General features: G+C 38.2%; 1 protein-coding gene across 2 annotated transcripts in view; it reads right to left on the bottom strand.

The window, feature by feature from the left end:
- The window catches only part of LOC128238763 (monocarboxylate transporter 12-like), a 29,721-nt gene extending 13,831 nt beyond the window's left edge, over positions 1–15,890 (bottom strand). Inside the window, exons 1-2 of one of the 2 annotated variants that reach the window (XM_052955004.1) lie at positions 15,493–15,890; positions 2,604–2,887 (exon numbers count right to left, since the gene is read on the bottom strand). In XM_052955004.1, the coding sequence (XP_052810964.1) occupies positions 2,604–2,838 (235 nt within the window). In that variant the 5' untranslated portion in view covers positions 2,839–2,887; positions 15,493–15,890. Of the gene's footprint in view, positions 1–2,603; positions 2,888–11,000; positions 11,305–15,492 lie in introns of those variants that run through there. The other variant, XM_052955003.1, reaches the window with a different exon arrangement.
- Positions 15,891–18,460: the final 2,570 nt, after the last annotated feature.

The following is an 18,460-nucleotide window of genomic DNA, read 5'->3' as shown; positions in this document are numbered from 1 at the left end:
TATAGTTCTCAACTTGTGCTACGTAAGAGCATGTAATCTGAGAGCCAGAAAAGGGCTTGCAAACAACGTCGGATTAGTGTAGACAATATTTATAGAAACATCAAAAACTATCGGATGCATTCTTTGCAGGCTGGCAGTCAATAGTTTTAGCTATTTTCAAATGACGTCTGTCAAATTCAGTAAATAATATTCATTGACGTTGGAAACATTGTAATGATCTCATTTGAAGGCACGTCTGTTCTTGTCAACAGTGCAAACAAGTCAAACTAGTCGAAAAAAGCCTTTGAAGTTTGGAGGCTCGATCCCCGATCGGGGCATCTTGTCTTGGTACCACAATATCTCGAACACTCTTAAGTGCCAGGTTTAAAACTCTCATTTCTCATTATACCCAAATAGTTGCTAAATATTGATTTTACATATTTTCATTTAAGGAATGAATTGCGGGGTTGATGTCATTATCGGGGTATGAACGCAATTGGGTTGGTCAATGTGTGTGGAGTCCACGCGTACTTTGACCAACCCAATTGCGTTCATATCCCCGATAATGACATCAACCCCGCAATTCATTCCTTATATTTACACCAATAGTTCATTATTTCATTGAAGAATTGTTAAAAAATTTCTTCATTTCATTTAAGAAAACCTTTAAGTAATCCGTTCTTACCCATTCTGTAAATAGAACGACCCGACTATAACCGGAAACATTTTTTTCAAATGACGTCACAATAACGCGGGAAAAGATCAACCACTTGAAATCACTTTAAAACGTAAAATTGAAACACCTCTGGTACAATTATGTTTAAAATTTAAAAAACTAACACTTTTAAAAATGTTGATCTATATTTTACGGGACACAATAGACACAATACAACCAATAACAAGATCAATAGCTTTCATGTATATTGTTATGCAATGAATTACGATCCGAACATATCCGAAGATGTTGCGTTCATCGATTGATGAACGCAATTGCCGAAAGGCAGTTCATTTAAGGAATGGAAGTTGAGGTGTAAATATAATAATGTAGGAGAGTACTGGCGGGAAGCGTGGACTGGTGGTAGGAGGTCCCAGGCAGTAACAGGGGACTGGCCGTAAGAGCGGCCTGATGGTAGGTGTGGACTGGTGGTATGAGGGGAGACTGGCGGTAAAAGGAGCCTGGCGGTAAGAGGAGACTGGGAAAGAGGAGACTGGGGGTAAGAGGAGACTAGATGTAAAACGAGACTGATAGAAAAAGGGGACTGGTGGTAGGAAGTACATGGCGGTAAGCGGAGAGTGGTAAGAGGAGACTGGTGGTAAAGGGAGACTAGGGGCAAGTGGAGACTGGTGGTAAGCGGAGACTGGTTACAGGATTCTGGTAAGAGGAGACTGGTGGTAAAGGGAGAATGGCGGTAAGCGGGGACTGGCGGACAGGACTGGCGGTAAGAGGACACTGGCAGTAAGAGGACACTGGCAGTAAGAAGATACTGGAGGTAAGAGTGGACTGGTCGTAAAGGGAGACTGGAGGTAAAGGGAGACTTGAGGTTGGAGGGGAGACTGGAGGTTAGAGGAGACTGGCGGTAAGATGAGACTGGCTGTAAAAGGAGACTTGCGGTAAGAGGAGACTGGAGGTAAGAGGTAAGAGTGGACTGGCCGTAAAAGGAGACTTGAGATAAAGGGAGGTTGGAGGTTGGATGGGAGACTGGCGGTAAGAGGAGACCGGCTATAAAAGGAGACTGGCGGTAAGAGGAGACTGGAGATAAGAGGAGGCTGGTGGCAGGAGGAAACTGGCGGTAAGAGGAGACTAGAGGTAAAAGAAGACTTGCGGTAACAGGGGACTGGCGGTAAGGGGAAATTGGCGGTAAGGGGTGAGTGGCGGTAAGAGGAGACTGGCGGTAAGGGGAAATTAGCGGTAAGGGGTGACTGGCGGTAAGAGGACAGGTGGTAAGGGGAGACTGGCAGAAAGAGGTGACTGGCGGTAAGAGTGGACTTGCGGTAAGTGGGGACTTGACTGGTGGTAATGGGAGACTGACAGTAAGGGGAGACTGGCGGTAAGAGTGGACTGGCGGTAAGAGGGGACTTGCGGTAAGTGGAGACTGGTGGTAAGTGGAGACTGGCAGTAAAGGGAGACTGGCGGTAAAAGAGACTGGAGGTAAGGGGATACTGGCGGTAATGTGAGACTGGCGGTAAGAGGGTTCTGGCGGTAAGAGGGGACTGGTGGTTAGAATAGACTGGCGTTAAGGGGGGACAAGCGATAAGAGTGGACTGGCGGTAAGAGTGGACTTGCGGTAGGAGGAGACAGGCGGTAAGACGAGACTGACGGTAAGGGGGGACTGGCGGTAAGAGTGGACTGACGGTAAGAGAGGACTGACGGTAAGAGTGGACTTGCGGTAGGAGGAGACTGACGGTAATAGGGCACTGGGGGCAAGAGGAGACAGGCTGAAGGAGGAGACAAGCGGTATGGCGAGACTGACGGTAAGGGGGGACTAGCGGTAAGAGGGGACTTGCTGTAAGTGGAGACTGGTGGTAAGGGGAGACTGGCAGTAAGGGGAGAGTTGTGGTAAGAGGAGACTCGAGGTTAAAGGAGATTGGCGGTATAAGGAGACTGGTGGTAAAAGAGGACGTACCCGCATCCACGACGTCTACGTGCACGTTGAATGTACCGTCCACGAGGATCACAAGCAGCGAACTGAAGGCGAAGTGGATGCCGTTGCACAGGATGTAGACCACGGTGGCGGCGGCCACCACTGTCCATCCCCAGCCGCCTTCCGGGTAGTGGTCCCCAAAGTCTATCCGCGTGACCGGCTTCGCGTCACCGTGCAACATCGATATTTCCTTCCGGGCCTGCATTTTCATTCTCATCGAGCCGTCTGTTCTGAGGGGCGGCTCTCACATACAGAGATGGCTCAGCCTGGAAAACACACAACACGCGTCCCGTGACAAAAGAAATAGGAATATTGAATACATTCATTTGCAGATTAAAGCAATTCTTTTAATAAGCGCATGCTATGTCGCCGATGTTTGCTGTTCTTGTATTCAAAAATGTCCCAACAGTTCAATATCATATTAGCATCAAGCTTTTCGGCAACAGCCGATTACCAGAAATCAATTCGATCGTGTGAGCTTGTAGTCTAAAGTAATTGAAGCGCCATGGGGTTATCTGACGAAGGTAGTGTACATAGAAACTTTTTTGAATAGGTCATTGTTTATTTTGGGGTCTTTGTGGAAATTAAACGTTCAAGCCAAGCGCGACCCTGGCGAACGATTAATTTACATAAAATCTTCAAATAAATGATAACGTATACCATTCTTGATTCTTCATTTTTGATTCCTAACAAGGCAAACCGCGTTCACAGTCACGAACATGTTTTGTTCATACCGCTTCAAGTGGCACTCTTATTCAAAATTAATACAAATAAATGTATAAGACTTTTTAAGGTGTGACAGAAACAACTGCAATAGACAGAGATTGCATAATGAGTATAAAAACGCTCGCAATAACTTTGATAAACTGTTACGCCAGACGGAACGAGCATATAGGCGCGCTTAAGCTATTGAAATCGACGAGATCTCGACTTCAAATCCAAATGAATTCTGGCAAAAGATAAAACGTTTAGGGCCAAGAAAAGATAATTCCATACCAATCGAAATAGTCGATAACGACGGAAATGTCTGCAAAAATGAACAAACGGTGTTAAATAGGTGGAAAACAGACTTTGAGAAAATTTATAACTGTGATGATGCGGGTTCTTTTGACGGAGAGCGTTATAGACAATGTTTAAATCATAAGGATATACTTGAACACAGAAATGTTGACCCTCTTTACGCACCAAATGTTATTTTGAATAAAAATGTTTCTATAGAAGAGATAACAAACATTATTATGAGTGCTAAAAATGGGTCAGCCCCGGGTTATGACAGAATCCCATACGATGTTCTTAAATTCCCAGTTGTTATTGCCGTTATACAGAAATTGTTTCAGCTAATATTCGATTGTAGTATTATACCATCGATTTGGCGCAAAAGTGTTATTTGCCCCATACTGAAAGACCCAAGCACCGACAAAAGAGTACCACTTTATTATAGAGGAATTAGCCTGTTATCATGCATAAACAAACTGTACACATCATTCTTAAATAAGAGAGTGTCTTCATTTTTAGAATCTAATCACCTTTTGGCTGATGAACAAAACGGGTTTCGGAAGGGTAGATCGTGCGAGGACCACATATTTACACTTAACAGTATTATCCGCAACAACAAGAACGTATACACTGCTTTCATTGACCTTAAGAAGTGTTTCGATTATGTGGACCGGAAGTTGCTCCTATATAAATTGTTGCTCCACAATATTGATGGGAAAGTATACCAGTCCATAAAGAACATTTATGCAAGCTCATCTACGTGTGTGCGTATTAACAACAGTGTGCTCGCAAACAACGCCACTACAGATTGGTTTGAGTGTACTTCCGGTTTAAAACAGGGCTGCACTTTGTCGCCAACCCTCTGGGCAATATTCGCAAATGATCTTGTACAGGAGATAAAAGATTTAGGCCTTGGTGTGAGCATCGATACAGACAACATCTCGATACTTCTGTATGCGGACGACATCGTCTTAATGTCAGACACTGAGGACAATTTACAGGCTATGCTGAACGTCATTCACACATGGTGCAAGAAATGGCGAGTACTCATCAACACTAACAAATCGAAGTGTGTACATTTTCGTCAAGGGCGATCGAAACGCAGTGAACACGTGTTCAAAGTAGGCGATAATGTTATAGAAACCGTGGACCATTACAAATACCTGGGGGTAATTTTTTACGAGAAATGCAATTTTGTGTTGAACTGCGATGCATTATCGAAAGGGGCTGGACGTGCACTAGGCGGTTTAATTAACAAAATCCATAACCTCAAAGATATTGGTTTTAATACGTATGAGAAACTTTTTAATTGTTGTGTATCTCCTATTCTTGAATATGGTGCTGCAACCTGGGGATACAAGTCTTTCCAAAGTATTGACAATGTCTGTCATCGTGCTCTAAGATACTTTTTCGGAGTACATCGATTTGCGCCACTGTTAGCTTTATACGGAGACTCTGGCTGGGTTCCCAGTGTGTTTAAACGTAAACTGTCAATATTACGTTTTTGGAACAGACTATTACTAATGGACAATGAAAGGCTAACAAAGAAAGTGTTTGTGCACGATTATAATAGATGTAATAATAACTGGTCTAGTGATGTTAAATCTATATTAATCAGTCTAAATCTTGAGCAACATTTTTATGTAAGATCTTGTGTTGAGCTCTCAAATGTTAATGATCTTATTAGAGACTTATACAGTGAACAGTGGACAAATGACGTGCAGAATGTGAGAAAACTTCGCACTTACAGACAGTTTAAATCAATCCACGTTTAAAAAGGAAGACTATTTATTACTGAATGTACCAAAATATGAACGCTCTCTGTTGTGCCAATTCCGTTTCGGAATTTTACCAATACGAATCGAAACTGGACGCTTTGTTGGTGAACCCCCCGAAAATAGACTATGTAGACTTTGCAACAGTAACCAAGTTGAAAGTGAAATTCATTTCCTTTTACAATGGGATACATATACAAACATTAGAAATAGTTTACTTAATACCACTGATGTTTTAAACGACGTTAGCCTACCATTATCTGATAAATTATGTTCACTTATGCATTCACATCCCAGAAAGATTGCCAAATTTGTAACTAAGGCGTATTTATTAAGAAGAAGTTTGTTGTATTCTTAAAACCAACATATTTTCATATTTCTCGCTAACAACATGTATTACCATGTTTATTTAATTTGTATTATCTGCCATTACTGTTTTGTAATAATGTATATTAATTGACCTTGCTATAATTATTACCATTTATGTTGTAAGGTGACTTATAGGTCCACTGGGCCGGGTGTAAAATATTTTGTCTATATTGCATGATATTATGTATATTGTCCATTACACATGTCACTATAATAAACAATTTTCTTATCTTATCTTATCTGTATAACAAACATTATAAATTTTGAGTGATACACCTTTAACTACTTACTACATAATGCATGTATGGAAAATATCAATTACTGAAAACAAGAGGGTAACCGTGTATTTAATAGCTGAAAACGCAAAAATATTAAATGATTGGTGATTGCTAAAAGATTTACTGTGATCAACTATATTCTCCTAAGGTGGAAATACCATGTTTTTGCACTTTTCTTTCAAATTAAACTCGAAATCCTTCATAAGAACCATTGTTTTAGACATTTATTAATCCTTTTAGTTTATTTAAAAAAAATGTAATAATTGTGGTAAACCTTATTTGGGAGTTCATAGGAACCACTGTTTTCGACATTTATTCATCCTTAGTTTGTTTAAAAAATTGTAATAATTGTGGTAAACCTTTTTTTGGGAGTAAGTGTGTATCTTTAAATAAGTACGCGTTAGAAACTTAAGCAATAAAAATACATATAAATATAATTTCAACATGTTTAGTTTTCGACATATTGTTCTTCTTTAAACTAAGTTAAAATAAGCTTTGTGTGTGTGTGTGGGGGGGGGGGTCAAGGAAATATTCCAAGCGCTTGCCTTCGTGCATGGTCGTCACTTTGGCGTTGTTGTCGTTAAAATAATATGAACATTAATCAAAAACAGTAAAATACAACTCCCATAGCCGTATTCGAATCATGGAGACCACCAATATCACCTGTTAAATGATATGGTATGGTGCCAAAAATAGATACTGGCCAATGATCCTTGACTAACGGACGAGTATTGCCATTCAAAGCTCTTTTCTGACTTTTTGGGGATGATTCATGTTAAGTATTAAAAGTCAGATTCGGAACAAAAGGAGATTTGCAATTATTGCAAAAAATATATGGATTTTAAAAGTCGAATATTTTGGAAAATACCGCCATCTCATAGGTACAAGAATAGTTTCGACCGTAATGTAATCGTTAAAGGTTGTTAGTACACGTATGTGTTTTTACAAAAATAAAAGGTTTGATGTGCGTCGCATGACCTTTTTTGTAACTACATTGTGCTTAGAGGTCTACATTATAGCGTGTAATCTACCCACTAACTAGGCCAGCCACCGTTTATATCTAAGACTTCACCGGATTTAAATCAAAAACGACTGGAAAACTTAAGAAATACTTCCTTCTCACTGAACAAAATATTATGTTGACCACTAAACATACAAAATATTTTCCAAATCTTTTGATAACGGTTGAATTTTTTTTGGACGAATGCGATGGCAGTATTTTTCATAATAGTTAATGTTTAATTTCCATATTAATCTTCATTTTATTTGCCGTACCTATTGGTTGAATCGTCAACATATTGATCGTTCATATTAAAATTGTAACTCTCCAGTTCCTCTTGTTATTCCACCTGAGTAATGAATATCATACTAGCAGACATGTTCAATAGCATTTGTACTGGTTGCCCGTCCAACATACCGACACGCTTAGTAAGGCTAAGGTTTACTATGCTTGTGGGGGGGAAACATAAACGTGACACAAGCATTTAATAACCATATAAGGGCAGTATATTGTGCGTCCGTGACTCAAAAGGTGATGGTCATAATTTGAGGTCAAATACATGCACAATTCCAACATTTTTTCTATCTAGATGCGATCAAAATAGTATCAAGTAATAAAAGCATGCATGCATGCAGTATGTGTTTGATATGCGTGCACCGCTGTTCCGCTGGAAGGATTTCACAATAGCTTGGCAAGAATATTTATCATTATATGACCATCATTGTATGTGCATGTTTCGCTCTAATGATTCAAAGAAATTGAAATGGGAAAAAGGAGATTAATAGATCACTTGATATAATGGACAGACACATTAAACCAACACTCTGCTAGTCGATTATTTACGAGCACAATGCCTCGGACGTCTAGTTATTTTTTCATGTCGACCTTGGATAAACGGCGAGGCCAACCAAGACCTCAAGAGCATCGATTAATTTTGTTCACTGGTTAATTTCATTAAAAACAATTGAAACCAAGAGCATTTAATACTCAGCAAGAAGATCAAATAATTACTCAGAACAACGGCTGGCCAAACCTGATCGCACAACATTCCCTGGCACCCATTCGCCTATAAGCTGATGCGGTACTAGCCCTACAGATTTACAAGAAACTTACCCTTCAGGCTAACATGGTGTCAGTCCTACCTTCTAAACTTATACTAGCCCTACATATCTACACGGAACTTACCCTTCAGGCTAACATGGTTTCAGCCTTAAAGGCTAACCTGATACTAGCCCTACATATCTACACGGTACTAACACTTCAGGCTAACATGGTGTCCGCCCTACAGGCTAACCTGATACTAGCCCTACAGATCTACACGGTACTAACACTTCAGGCTAACATGGTGTCCGCCCTACAGGCTAACCTGATACTAGCCCTACAGATCTACACGGTACTAACACTTCAGGCTAACATGTTGTCCGCCCTATAGGGTAACCTGATACTAGCCCTACAGATCTACACGGTACTAACACTTCAGGCTAACATGGTGTCCGCCTTACAGGCTAACCTGATACTAGCCCTACAGATCTACACGGAACTAACACTTCAGGCTAACATGGTGTCCGCCCTACAGTCTAACCTGATACTAGCCCTACAGATCTACACGGTACCAACACTTCAGGCTAACATGGTGTCCGCCCTACAGGCTAACCTGATACTAGCCCTACAGATCTACACGGAACTAACACTTCAGGCTAACATGGTGTCCGCCCTACAGGCTAACCTGATACTAGCCCTACAGATCTACACGATACTAACCATGCAAGCTCACATGTTGCCAGCCCTACCTTCTAACCTGACATATCACTAGATATACACGGTACTAACCCTTGAGGCTAATGTTGTTTAAGCCCTACAAGCTAACACGGTACTAGTTCTAAAGGCTAACACGGTACTAATCCTACAAGCTACCTTGTTACTAGCCTCAAAGGCTAACATGGTACTTGCCATACAGCCTAACGCGGTACTAGCCCTACATGCTTAAATGATACTAGCCATACAGCCTAACTAGGTACTAGCCCTGCTGGCTAGAATGATACTATCCCTACAGGCTAACACGGTGGTAACCCTACAGGCTAAGATGTTACTAGCACTACAGGTCAACACGGTGGTAGCCCTACAGGCTAAGATGGTACTAGCTTACAGGCTAATATGGTACTAGCCCTTCAGGCTAAAATGGTACTAGCCCTACAGGCTAAGAGATGGTACTAGCCATACAGGCTAAGAGATGGTACTAGCCCTACAGGGTAAGAGATGGTACTAGCCCTACAGGCTAACATGCTACTAGCCCTACATGCTAAGACGGTACTAACCCTACAGGCTAAGACGGTACTAACCCTACATGCTAAGACGGTACTAACCCTACAGGCTAAAACGGTACTTACCCTACAGGCTAACATGCTACTAGCCCTACAGGCTAAGACGGTACTAACCCTACATGCTAAGACGGTACTAACCCTACAGGCTAAGACGGTACTAACCCTACAGGCTATGACGGTACTAGCCATACATCCTATCACGATTCTAGCCCCACTAGCAGGTATTAACCATACACTCTAACACGACACTAGCATTATATGCTAAGATGGTACTTGGCATACAGCTTTACACGACACTTGCCCTTCAGGATACTTACCATACAACATTACACGTAACTAGCCCTACAGGCTATAATGGTTCTAGCCCAACAGGCTTAAATGATACTAGCCATACAACCTAACCAGGTACTAGCCCTGCTGGCTAGGATGGTACTAGCCATACAGGCTAACACTGTGGTAGCCCTTTAGGCTAAGATAGTAATAGCCCTACAGGCTAAGATGGTACTAGCCCTACAGGCTTAATTGGTACTAACGCTACAGGCTTACACGGTGGTAGCCCTACATGCTTAGATGGTATTAGCCCTACATGCTTAGATAGTACTAGCCCTACAGGCTAAGATGGTACTAGCCCTACAACCTAACAAAGTCTTAGCCCTTTATGCTAGGATGGTTCTAGCCATACAGTCCAACACGATACTAGCCCTGCTAGCTAAAATGGTGCTAGAAATAAAAATAAAGTTGTCAAAACGGTCAATCTGTGAGAGTTCACCTTTAAGAATTTTAACTTATGTTTAAAGGCCCGTCTACTGTCACTCAGTAGATACATGTTTCAGCCAATGAGGTTGCATTCTAAGTCAGTTCTAAGTCAGTTAGATTACCTAAAGTAATATCTTAATGTATAAGAAGGGCTCATTCGATGGGCTCACTTTGCCCTTTCTTAATCATTAAGATCTTATTTCATGTCATCTAACTTTCACATTGTTTTTTTTTATTTTTCTGTAGGTTTCATTGCAACAAGTACATACAAGTTATAAATTCCTTGTAGAAAATGTTTACAAATTCCGAATCAAGCAGACTTGCAAAAACGCTGTGTATATACGTAATACCGTCGGTAAAACCTATTAAGATTTTAAAATAAAAAATCGAATTCAAGAAACACACTTGCTTTCAAAGTTATTTACAGACTGCTTGAGTAGTTTTTCAGCTGGAATATTTGGTTTCTGGAACATTGTGCCAACTCGCACATATGATGCATCTACATTTAATGGCTTTTATTGATCAGAAAATGACTTTATCGCTGTATCATTTTAGCCGAGTGTCTGCATGTTTGCTATAGTACGCAAAACAGATATTACTACGCCAGCCATCTATTTACTATATGACGGAAATATTTTCTGTTTTGTATACTGTTTGGCATTGAAATGTTCTTGGTTAATGTGATAATATGTAATGAAAGGAGAATTAATCATAACTATTGAGTGTGGTATGCGCTTTACTAGCCTTTCAACGAAGTTGGTAAAGCGAGTAAGCTCGCTGACAAGTTACAAGGAAACAATGGTTGCGTGGCTTGTTCCTTGTCAAGCCGTCTCGGCAATATCTGACTACATATATAATTACAACCTTACAATCTTCTGACTTACCTTGCGTCTCAAACCTTACACATGAATTCGTTGGTGTTTGAATTGTGAAGTAGCATACATTTTTCTCTTGCACGTTTGTCCAAGTCAATAATTTCATATTTACATTCCAGTCCGTGCAAACAAACGCATTTCACATTTTCCCACATAAAATACTACAAACATTTACTACAACGCATTATGTATCCCACAGGTAAGGCAATTTCCGTCTGTTTACAGTGTTATGTAATGCAATTCTCCAGCCAGGTAAAAGATGCAGAAACGAGCTGACAACATATCTCTGTTTAGCGTGCTGCCGTCTATTTCTGGCCGACGGATCGATCGTTGTTGCTTCCCGGCACTCGGATTGTTGCGCATATCGGTTTTGACAGGAACGATTCTCTCTCTGTACCGTCTCGTTGTTATAAATGCCATGTATTTTAAGAAATCCATCTGAACATATCACATATCAACTTAAGGAGAAAAGTCGCCGCGGCATAATGCTACTTGTTGTCTTGCGTACAGCATTGAAAGTTCTCGATGGTAGGGTTGCAGTACACAAAACAAATATGGATGTCAATTAAAATCTATCAGCACGCCTTATCATTTATAACACAAAACAAGAAATCAAATTAAAGAAATAAATGTCATTAGTTGAAGCGTACTTGTATGAATTTTCATCGTGTTGGCGTCTTAATTGTTTATTAAATGAACTTGTAGATCGATTTGACTAGACTGGAGTAAAGTGAAATTACATACTAGTAATTAAAGCTTTATTAAGGTTGTCACGAAGCTACGGATTAAAATAGAATCGCAATTAATGTGAATACCATTGTTGAAGTTGTAAACAAAAATATATATATTTCAGGATTGCATATGAAGCTAATGAGATGGGCTCAGAAGCAAGTACTTTGACCATATGGTCCAAAAAGGTACAAATCAATCAATATGTATATATTGCAGCACATGTACATCAATCAATACAGCAGTTCGTCATTAACTAATTTAATTTATGCTTATTTCTTTCAGCTTGCTTGTGATAAAATTTGACAGCGTATATACTAACGTATATAATCACGTATATAATCACGTGTATAATCACGTTTATAATCACGTATATAGTCGCGTTTATAATCACGTATATAGTCGCGTTTATAATCACGTATATAATCACGCATATAATTACGAATATAATCACGAATATAATCACGTTTATAATAAAGTATATAATCACGAATATAATTACGAATATAATCACGAATATAATCACATTTATAATCAAGTATATAATCAAGTATATAATCACGAATATATCACGTTTATAATCACGTTTATAATCACGTATATAATCACGAATATAATCACGTTTATAATCACGTTTATAATCACGTTTATAATCACGTATATAATCACGCATATGATCATGCATATAATCACGAATATGATCACGTATATGATCACGTATAAAATCACGTATATAATCACGTATATAATCACGTTTATAATCACGTACATAATCACGTACATAATCACGTACATAATCACGCATATAATTACGAATATCATCACGACAATAATCACGTATATAATCACGAATAAAATCACGTATATAATCAAGTTAATAATCTAGTATATATAAATATTATTACGAATTTAATCACGTTTATTATCACATATATAATCACGTAAATGCAATCACGTATATGTTAACGAATATAATCACGTATGTAATCACAACTATAATCACGTATATAATCACGCATATGATCATGCATATAATCACGTATATAATCACGAATATGATCACGTATATGATCACGTATATAATCACGTATATGATGACGTTCATCACGTATATAATCACGTATATCATAAAGTATATGATTACGTGTATAATCACGTACATTATAATCACTTATATGATCACGTATATGTTCAAGTATATATGATCGAGAAAAAAACAGTAGTTGTTTCATTTTGAGAGTCCATGCGAAAGTTCCCCAGGTCGGGATCGAACCCACCACCCTTTGGTTGAGGGACGGACACCTCTGCCAAATATATGACAGAACACATTTATGCCTAAACTATTTCACCAGTAACAAGTACCACGGAACATATCGCGGAAGAGTCTCCGGTCGTCGGTTTAACCCGCATTGTTTCCTTGCGCTTGTCAAAGAAGTTATCAAAAGACTTGAAGAGAAAGTTGATGCATGTCATCAATGTCGCCGAATTTACTGTGCATGTGTTAATTACTATTAAACTTACATTTATAAAGTCCTGATTTGAGACCAAAACACAGAATATATTATCTTTGTTTTCCAATACCTCCCTTCGTGTATATCACTGTTGTAACCTGGTGTCTTTCCTCGCCAATCAAATCTGCGCTTCTATACGTATACTTTTTATGTACGCTGCGTTTTATATTAAGGGACCAGTAATTAATTGCTATTGATTTATTGAAAATAACGAAAATTAGAGACACCAACCGCTATAAAGTGTTACAATATGTAGCTGAAATAAATATATTTTAAGCAACTACCATGGTTTATTTTCTCGAGGCAATCAAAAGTAATCCATTGTTCCCATTTCCTAGCATGAGCGAAATGAAAACGGAATAGAAATAAAAGTTCTGGCCGGCGACTTCAAGACAGTGAAAGCACAATAACTCATAGGTGACAACAGAGTCGAATAACGAAATAAAACACAATACAATATAGTTCACTTTATAAATACATATTAGGGTAAAAGTCTTTTCAGGGGGCGCATTAGGAATTCCACCATCATTTGAAAACTCCATTTGTGTAACACTGTATGTTCCCTCATTTTCCCCCTAAACTCGTCTATTGTAAAGTAATTGTCTTTCTTGATCAAAGAAAATAAGACAAAATCACAAAATAAATTTATTATTTGATCACTAGATTTTTGTTGGTATTTGAATTTGCCTTCCTGTTTGATTTGTATGAAGGCAAACACTGTACGTATTCTAATGTTTTAATTCAGCCTTATCTTCTGGTCTTTCGGAATCTAATGATTCTTGAATAGAATAATACCGCTTTCAACCGGGTTTAGCGGGCGTTGTCAGTGTGCTGTCAATTAGCAGTTTAATGAACCAGCTATTTCCATACTTTGTATATATTGCTTGTGTAACAAAGGGTCTCTCTGCCTGAATGAGGCCTAAATGTGTGTATTATTGCAATGGAAACAACAAGCCTAGCAGCCCCGACCTTGTAAGGCGTACATAGTTATTTTAAAGCAAATTCAGAGACGCTCGCTCCCTCGCTCGCTCGCACGCGCGAACACACACACACACACACACACACACACACACACGCGCGCGCACGCACACACACACACACATATATATATATACATATACATATATATATATATATATATATATATATATATATATATATATATATATATATATATATATATATATATATATATATATATATATATTTTATATTGTTAATCAAAGTACACTTCAATAACGGGATAAGCGTCCTAGTACGGTCAGGGAGAACAGGATAGTTCACTGGGGTTATTTAATGTTATCCCTAATAATGCCTTATGCTGATAAGTGATGGTAAACTATCAATGATACATCTGATATCATTTCTTACCTTAAGTCGGTTTATCATTGGTCATATGATATAATAGCTGTCTAACACTGTCTTAAACACTTTTTTTCCATAAAAGATATGTTAAATACGCATTTTAATGTTAAAACATTTACCTTTTTTAAATCTGACAATGGGCATCGTAGGAAATCGATTTAAGTAAAGAAATGACTTAAGATGTTTCATTATTAAAGGCCAAGGCCCCAATTTTCTGAACAAACTTAAGTCCAACAATAACAAGATCAAGGTAAACTCATTTTTTGTTTGGTTTGTAATATTTGTGTAATGTATTCATTTAAATGTGAAAAATTCAAATAACAGTTCAGGAAATATTTCTAATACTAATCACGATTTTTAACGTAGTAAAATTAGTTCAATATACAACTGTAAGTAGTTTGGCTAAAAGAATTAAGATACTTAAGTTATGCTTTCGACTGTTCGACACATTGGGGCCTGTTGTATGCCTTTATTGCTATACGTCTTAAACAGATTTAAACATTTACATAAATTACATAAATGGTATTTATATAAGACGACCTTGAAGACGTTGTTTAAATAAATGCATATCTACGTTTTTGTTTAAAGTGGCGTCAATCTCATTAAAAGATCCCCAATACACGCTTCACAACGGACACATTACATTTTTGCTTAAATTGTATATTCTAATATATAAATATTATACAATATAATAAATGTATTTTCCCGTATATGTATATATCCCGTTTAATCAAAACAAACTATAGAAGACTAGTGATTACTTATATTAGACAGACTACATATCGAGAACAAAAGAAAAGAGCCCGATATTCGAATTGAAGAAGAAAAATAAACATTATAGAATTGCTTAATGAATACAGCTACTATATTATGAAAGACAGGATGTGAGTTTTTACCTTGGCAACTACGACCGCGTGACACTTTTTCTGTAGATGACTTTTGCTCGTCCAGTCACCATGTTAACAACTGTTGTTTAACATCTTAAACGACAACTTCAGTAACGACGCAGTTTCCAGTCACATATAACATATACAATCATATCAACGTATCTTTACTCCAATAGACATGTTATTTGCCGGAAATATCAATCCCAATACTCATCGAACAAAGGAACTCTGGTTATTATCTACACCTCCGGATATAATTCCTGACAGCATTGACATACTATTATCACAAAATCACTGCTGGTATAACATACGTTGACACATAATGTAGTGCGACATTATTTTTCTCGTAATAATTTGTTACCATAGCTACGTGACGTTTAAAGCACAGAGAACAAGAATATATGCTACAATATTTCCGCCTCTCTATTTCTCCCCTCAGGGAGCGCGATAATGTCGTCTGCTAGCAGTCTATACAGCAGTGCTAAGAGTCTGGTCCATCGAAAACATCTTTAGGAATATTTAGAAGTATTTTATTACAGATGATATATACAATAACTATGTAGTGAACATATAAGCTTCGGTTTTTATGACTATCTTTGGGATATTGCACACACGTTTTACTCAACATATTTCAGCATGAAAAGCGTGTGAGAGTACCAAAAGTGTTGTTAGAAATCAGATGATAATGAGTATTCTTGTGAAAAAAGGAAGAAACATATGTAATAAACGAGTTGCATATTGATAGTATCGATTCACTGTATACATACTTTTCAAAACGAGAACTATTTACTGACATTTGCTACTTGTGCTTTAAGGGCAAATATTTGATGATTTAACCACATGCTGTACTGCTGTGTCATTATCAGAGTAACCATCAGAAAACGGTCAGAAAAAAAGGTTCGAAATAACCAGCATTAGTGGGCACCCTAAAAGTATACGTCACTGGACTTGCTCCTGTCGTTTTAATCGTGTTATTAGGTACTACAACATACAGGTGTTTATCTCACTCACCTTTCTGGATCATGCACTCATCCTGTTGTTTAAAAAAGTAATATAACTGTGATCATGAATAGCATCTCATAGTATCTATTCCTAGAACTCTTCAACTTTTGTATTCCTTTAAATAGCAGAACTATATTTGGATTAGGATAACCTAGATTTCCATTTGATTTAGTTTTTTTACCAGTTCCTGGTATTTCTCTTTTAAGATATCTTCGTGGATAATTATAAACTATGACGTGGTGCTCGCATCAGGTGTAACGTGCGTTACCTCTAAACTATTACTGCAGATGCTGATGCCTGGATACCCTGTCTAGCTCACACCCAGTAGTGATCCGACAACGGGTCCTTAAATTGCACTTCGTACTTAAAAAGTCAATTGAGCTAGTTCAAAGGAGGGAAATAGCGCACCTTGTCGATAAGCAAAGCATTCTCACAACTTACTTGAACCAGCACCTCCGGGAAACAATTCGTGTTCAATCTCGGTTCTCGTAAAATCATATGTGAATTTGATATGTCTGATTACTCCATGTTATATGTTAGTAGTATTTGGAAGGCTTTTGTATGCAGAAAAGGGAAATGTTAAAAATAATAGTACCGAAAATTATATAACAAACACATTTTTTTATTGTTCAAAGATCGAAAAATATGTCATTTTCGTCCAGATTCCGTTTAGATTAAGAGCACATACACAAGATTCCTCAGGAACCTTAGAACTGTCAAAAGCCTCAGATAGCAACCCAAAATCTTGACAATTATTCCAAGAAGCACTATACCAGAGGAAGTCGGTCTGTCAAAAATGTTTTTAAACTTTGTTTCGTTCTTTCATTTCGTTCTCATGTTGTCTACATTTGGCAAAGTCGCATACGTTACCACAGTAGTCTGTAAATATGATTGAATATGTGACCCCTGATTTAATCGAATAAGAAGTGTTCTAACCATGTGCAGATCTATGTTTAGACTAACATCTTATTGCGAGGGCTTTGATAGCAGTGTCAGTGTAAGTATCAGTGCAATTCCGCTCTTTCCAGTAAAACGAAAACAGCTTGTGTGTTCCTCAGGACGAACTTCATGGACGAGCTTCATAGATGATCATTACTTTATTGACATAACAATTAACAGTGCCAATTTCTGCAAACATTGTAGGGAACGCTTTGGCTTCCGACGGAATGGGAAACCAACCTCAAAAGTTCGCATTCATTGGCTTGCCCCTGGTGTTCTCTCGTTTGCGGTACCTTTCAAAGGCAGTCGAAATTTGCTTATGTCTGCACTGTCTTTAAAAAACTGATCCAAAACTTCGAGTGAATAACTAACTGTTCAATCTCCTTACTAAATCGAAAAGGTATTTTGGACGAGTTCAATACAAGCACATGTTCAATTATTTTAGTGATGAGAACCTTTTTACACCATTTCAGCTCGGTTTTCTCCCGGATGACTTCACTGTAAATCAACTCACTCTCCTTTAAAGCACATTTTGTGTTATTTGCAAAGCCTTTGATAAAGTCTGGCACAATGTTCCTGTCTTCGAGGCAACTTACTGTCATGTTTCGTGATTCATCAATCACAGGTAGCGTGTAGTTCTCTCCGCCTCTTAGTCTGGTTGGATCTAACTCGAGATTGGCGTATGGGTCCATTCTAGATCCCTTACTATTGGTCCTATTTATATAAACGAACTTGTTGTCAGAGTTGGAATTAATGAGGCCTTTTTTTGCAGATATTGCAAGTCTACAATATTATTGAAGGTACCACAAAGGCCACTGAACTACTTCTGAGGGGCGTCGATAGCATATGCGCTTTGGCTGACAAATTATTAGATACCACTAACCGGGAAAAGGCTATGTATGATCTGTTCTCAAGAACACTTCAATTTCGTATTTATCCTTGATTGTCAATGTTTGGTCAGCAAAATTGAGAAACTAAATCTGAAATAACATTGGGGTTTTTTTTTTTTAAAGTAATTGCACATGGCACGAACACT

The sequence above is a fragment of the Mya arenaria genome, chromosome 6, assembly GCF_026914265.1.
Source record: "Mya arenaria isolate MELC-2E11 chromosome 6, ASM2691426v1".
NCBI lineage: Eukaryota > Metazoa > Mollusca > Bivalvia > Myida > Myidae > Mya > Mya arenaria.
The sequence above is the reverse complement of the archived record's forward strand: the minus strand, read 5'-3'. Positions and strand labels throughout refer to the sequence as shown.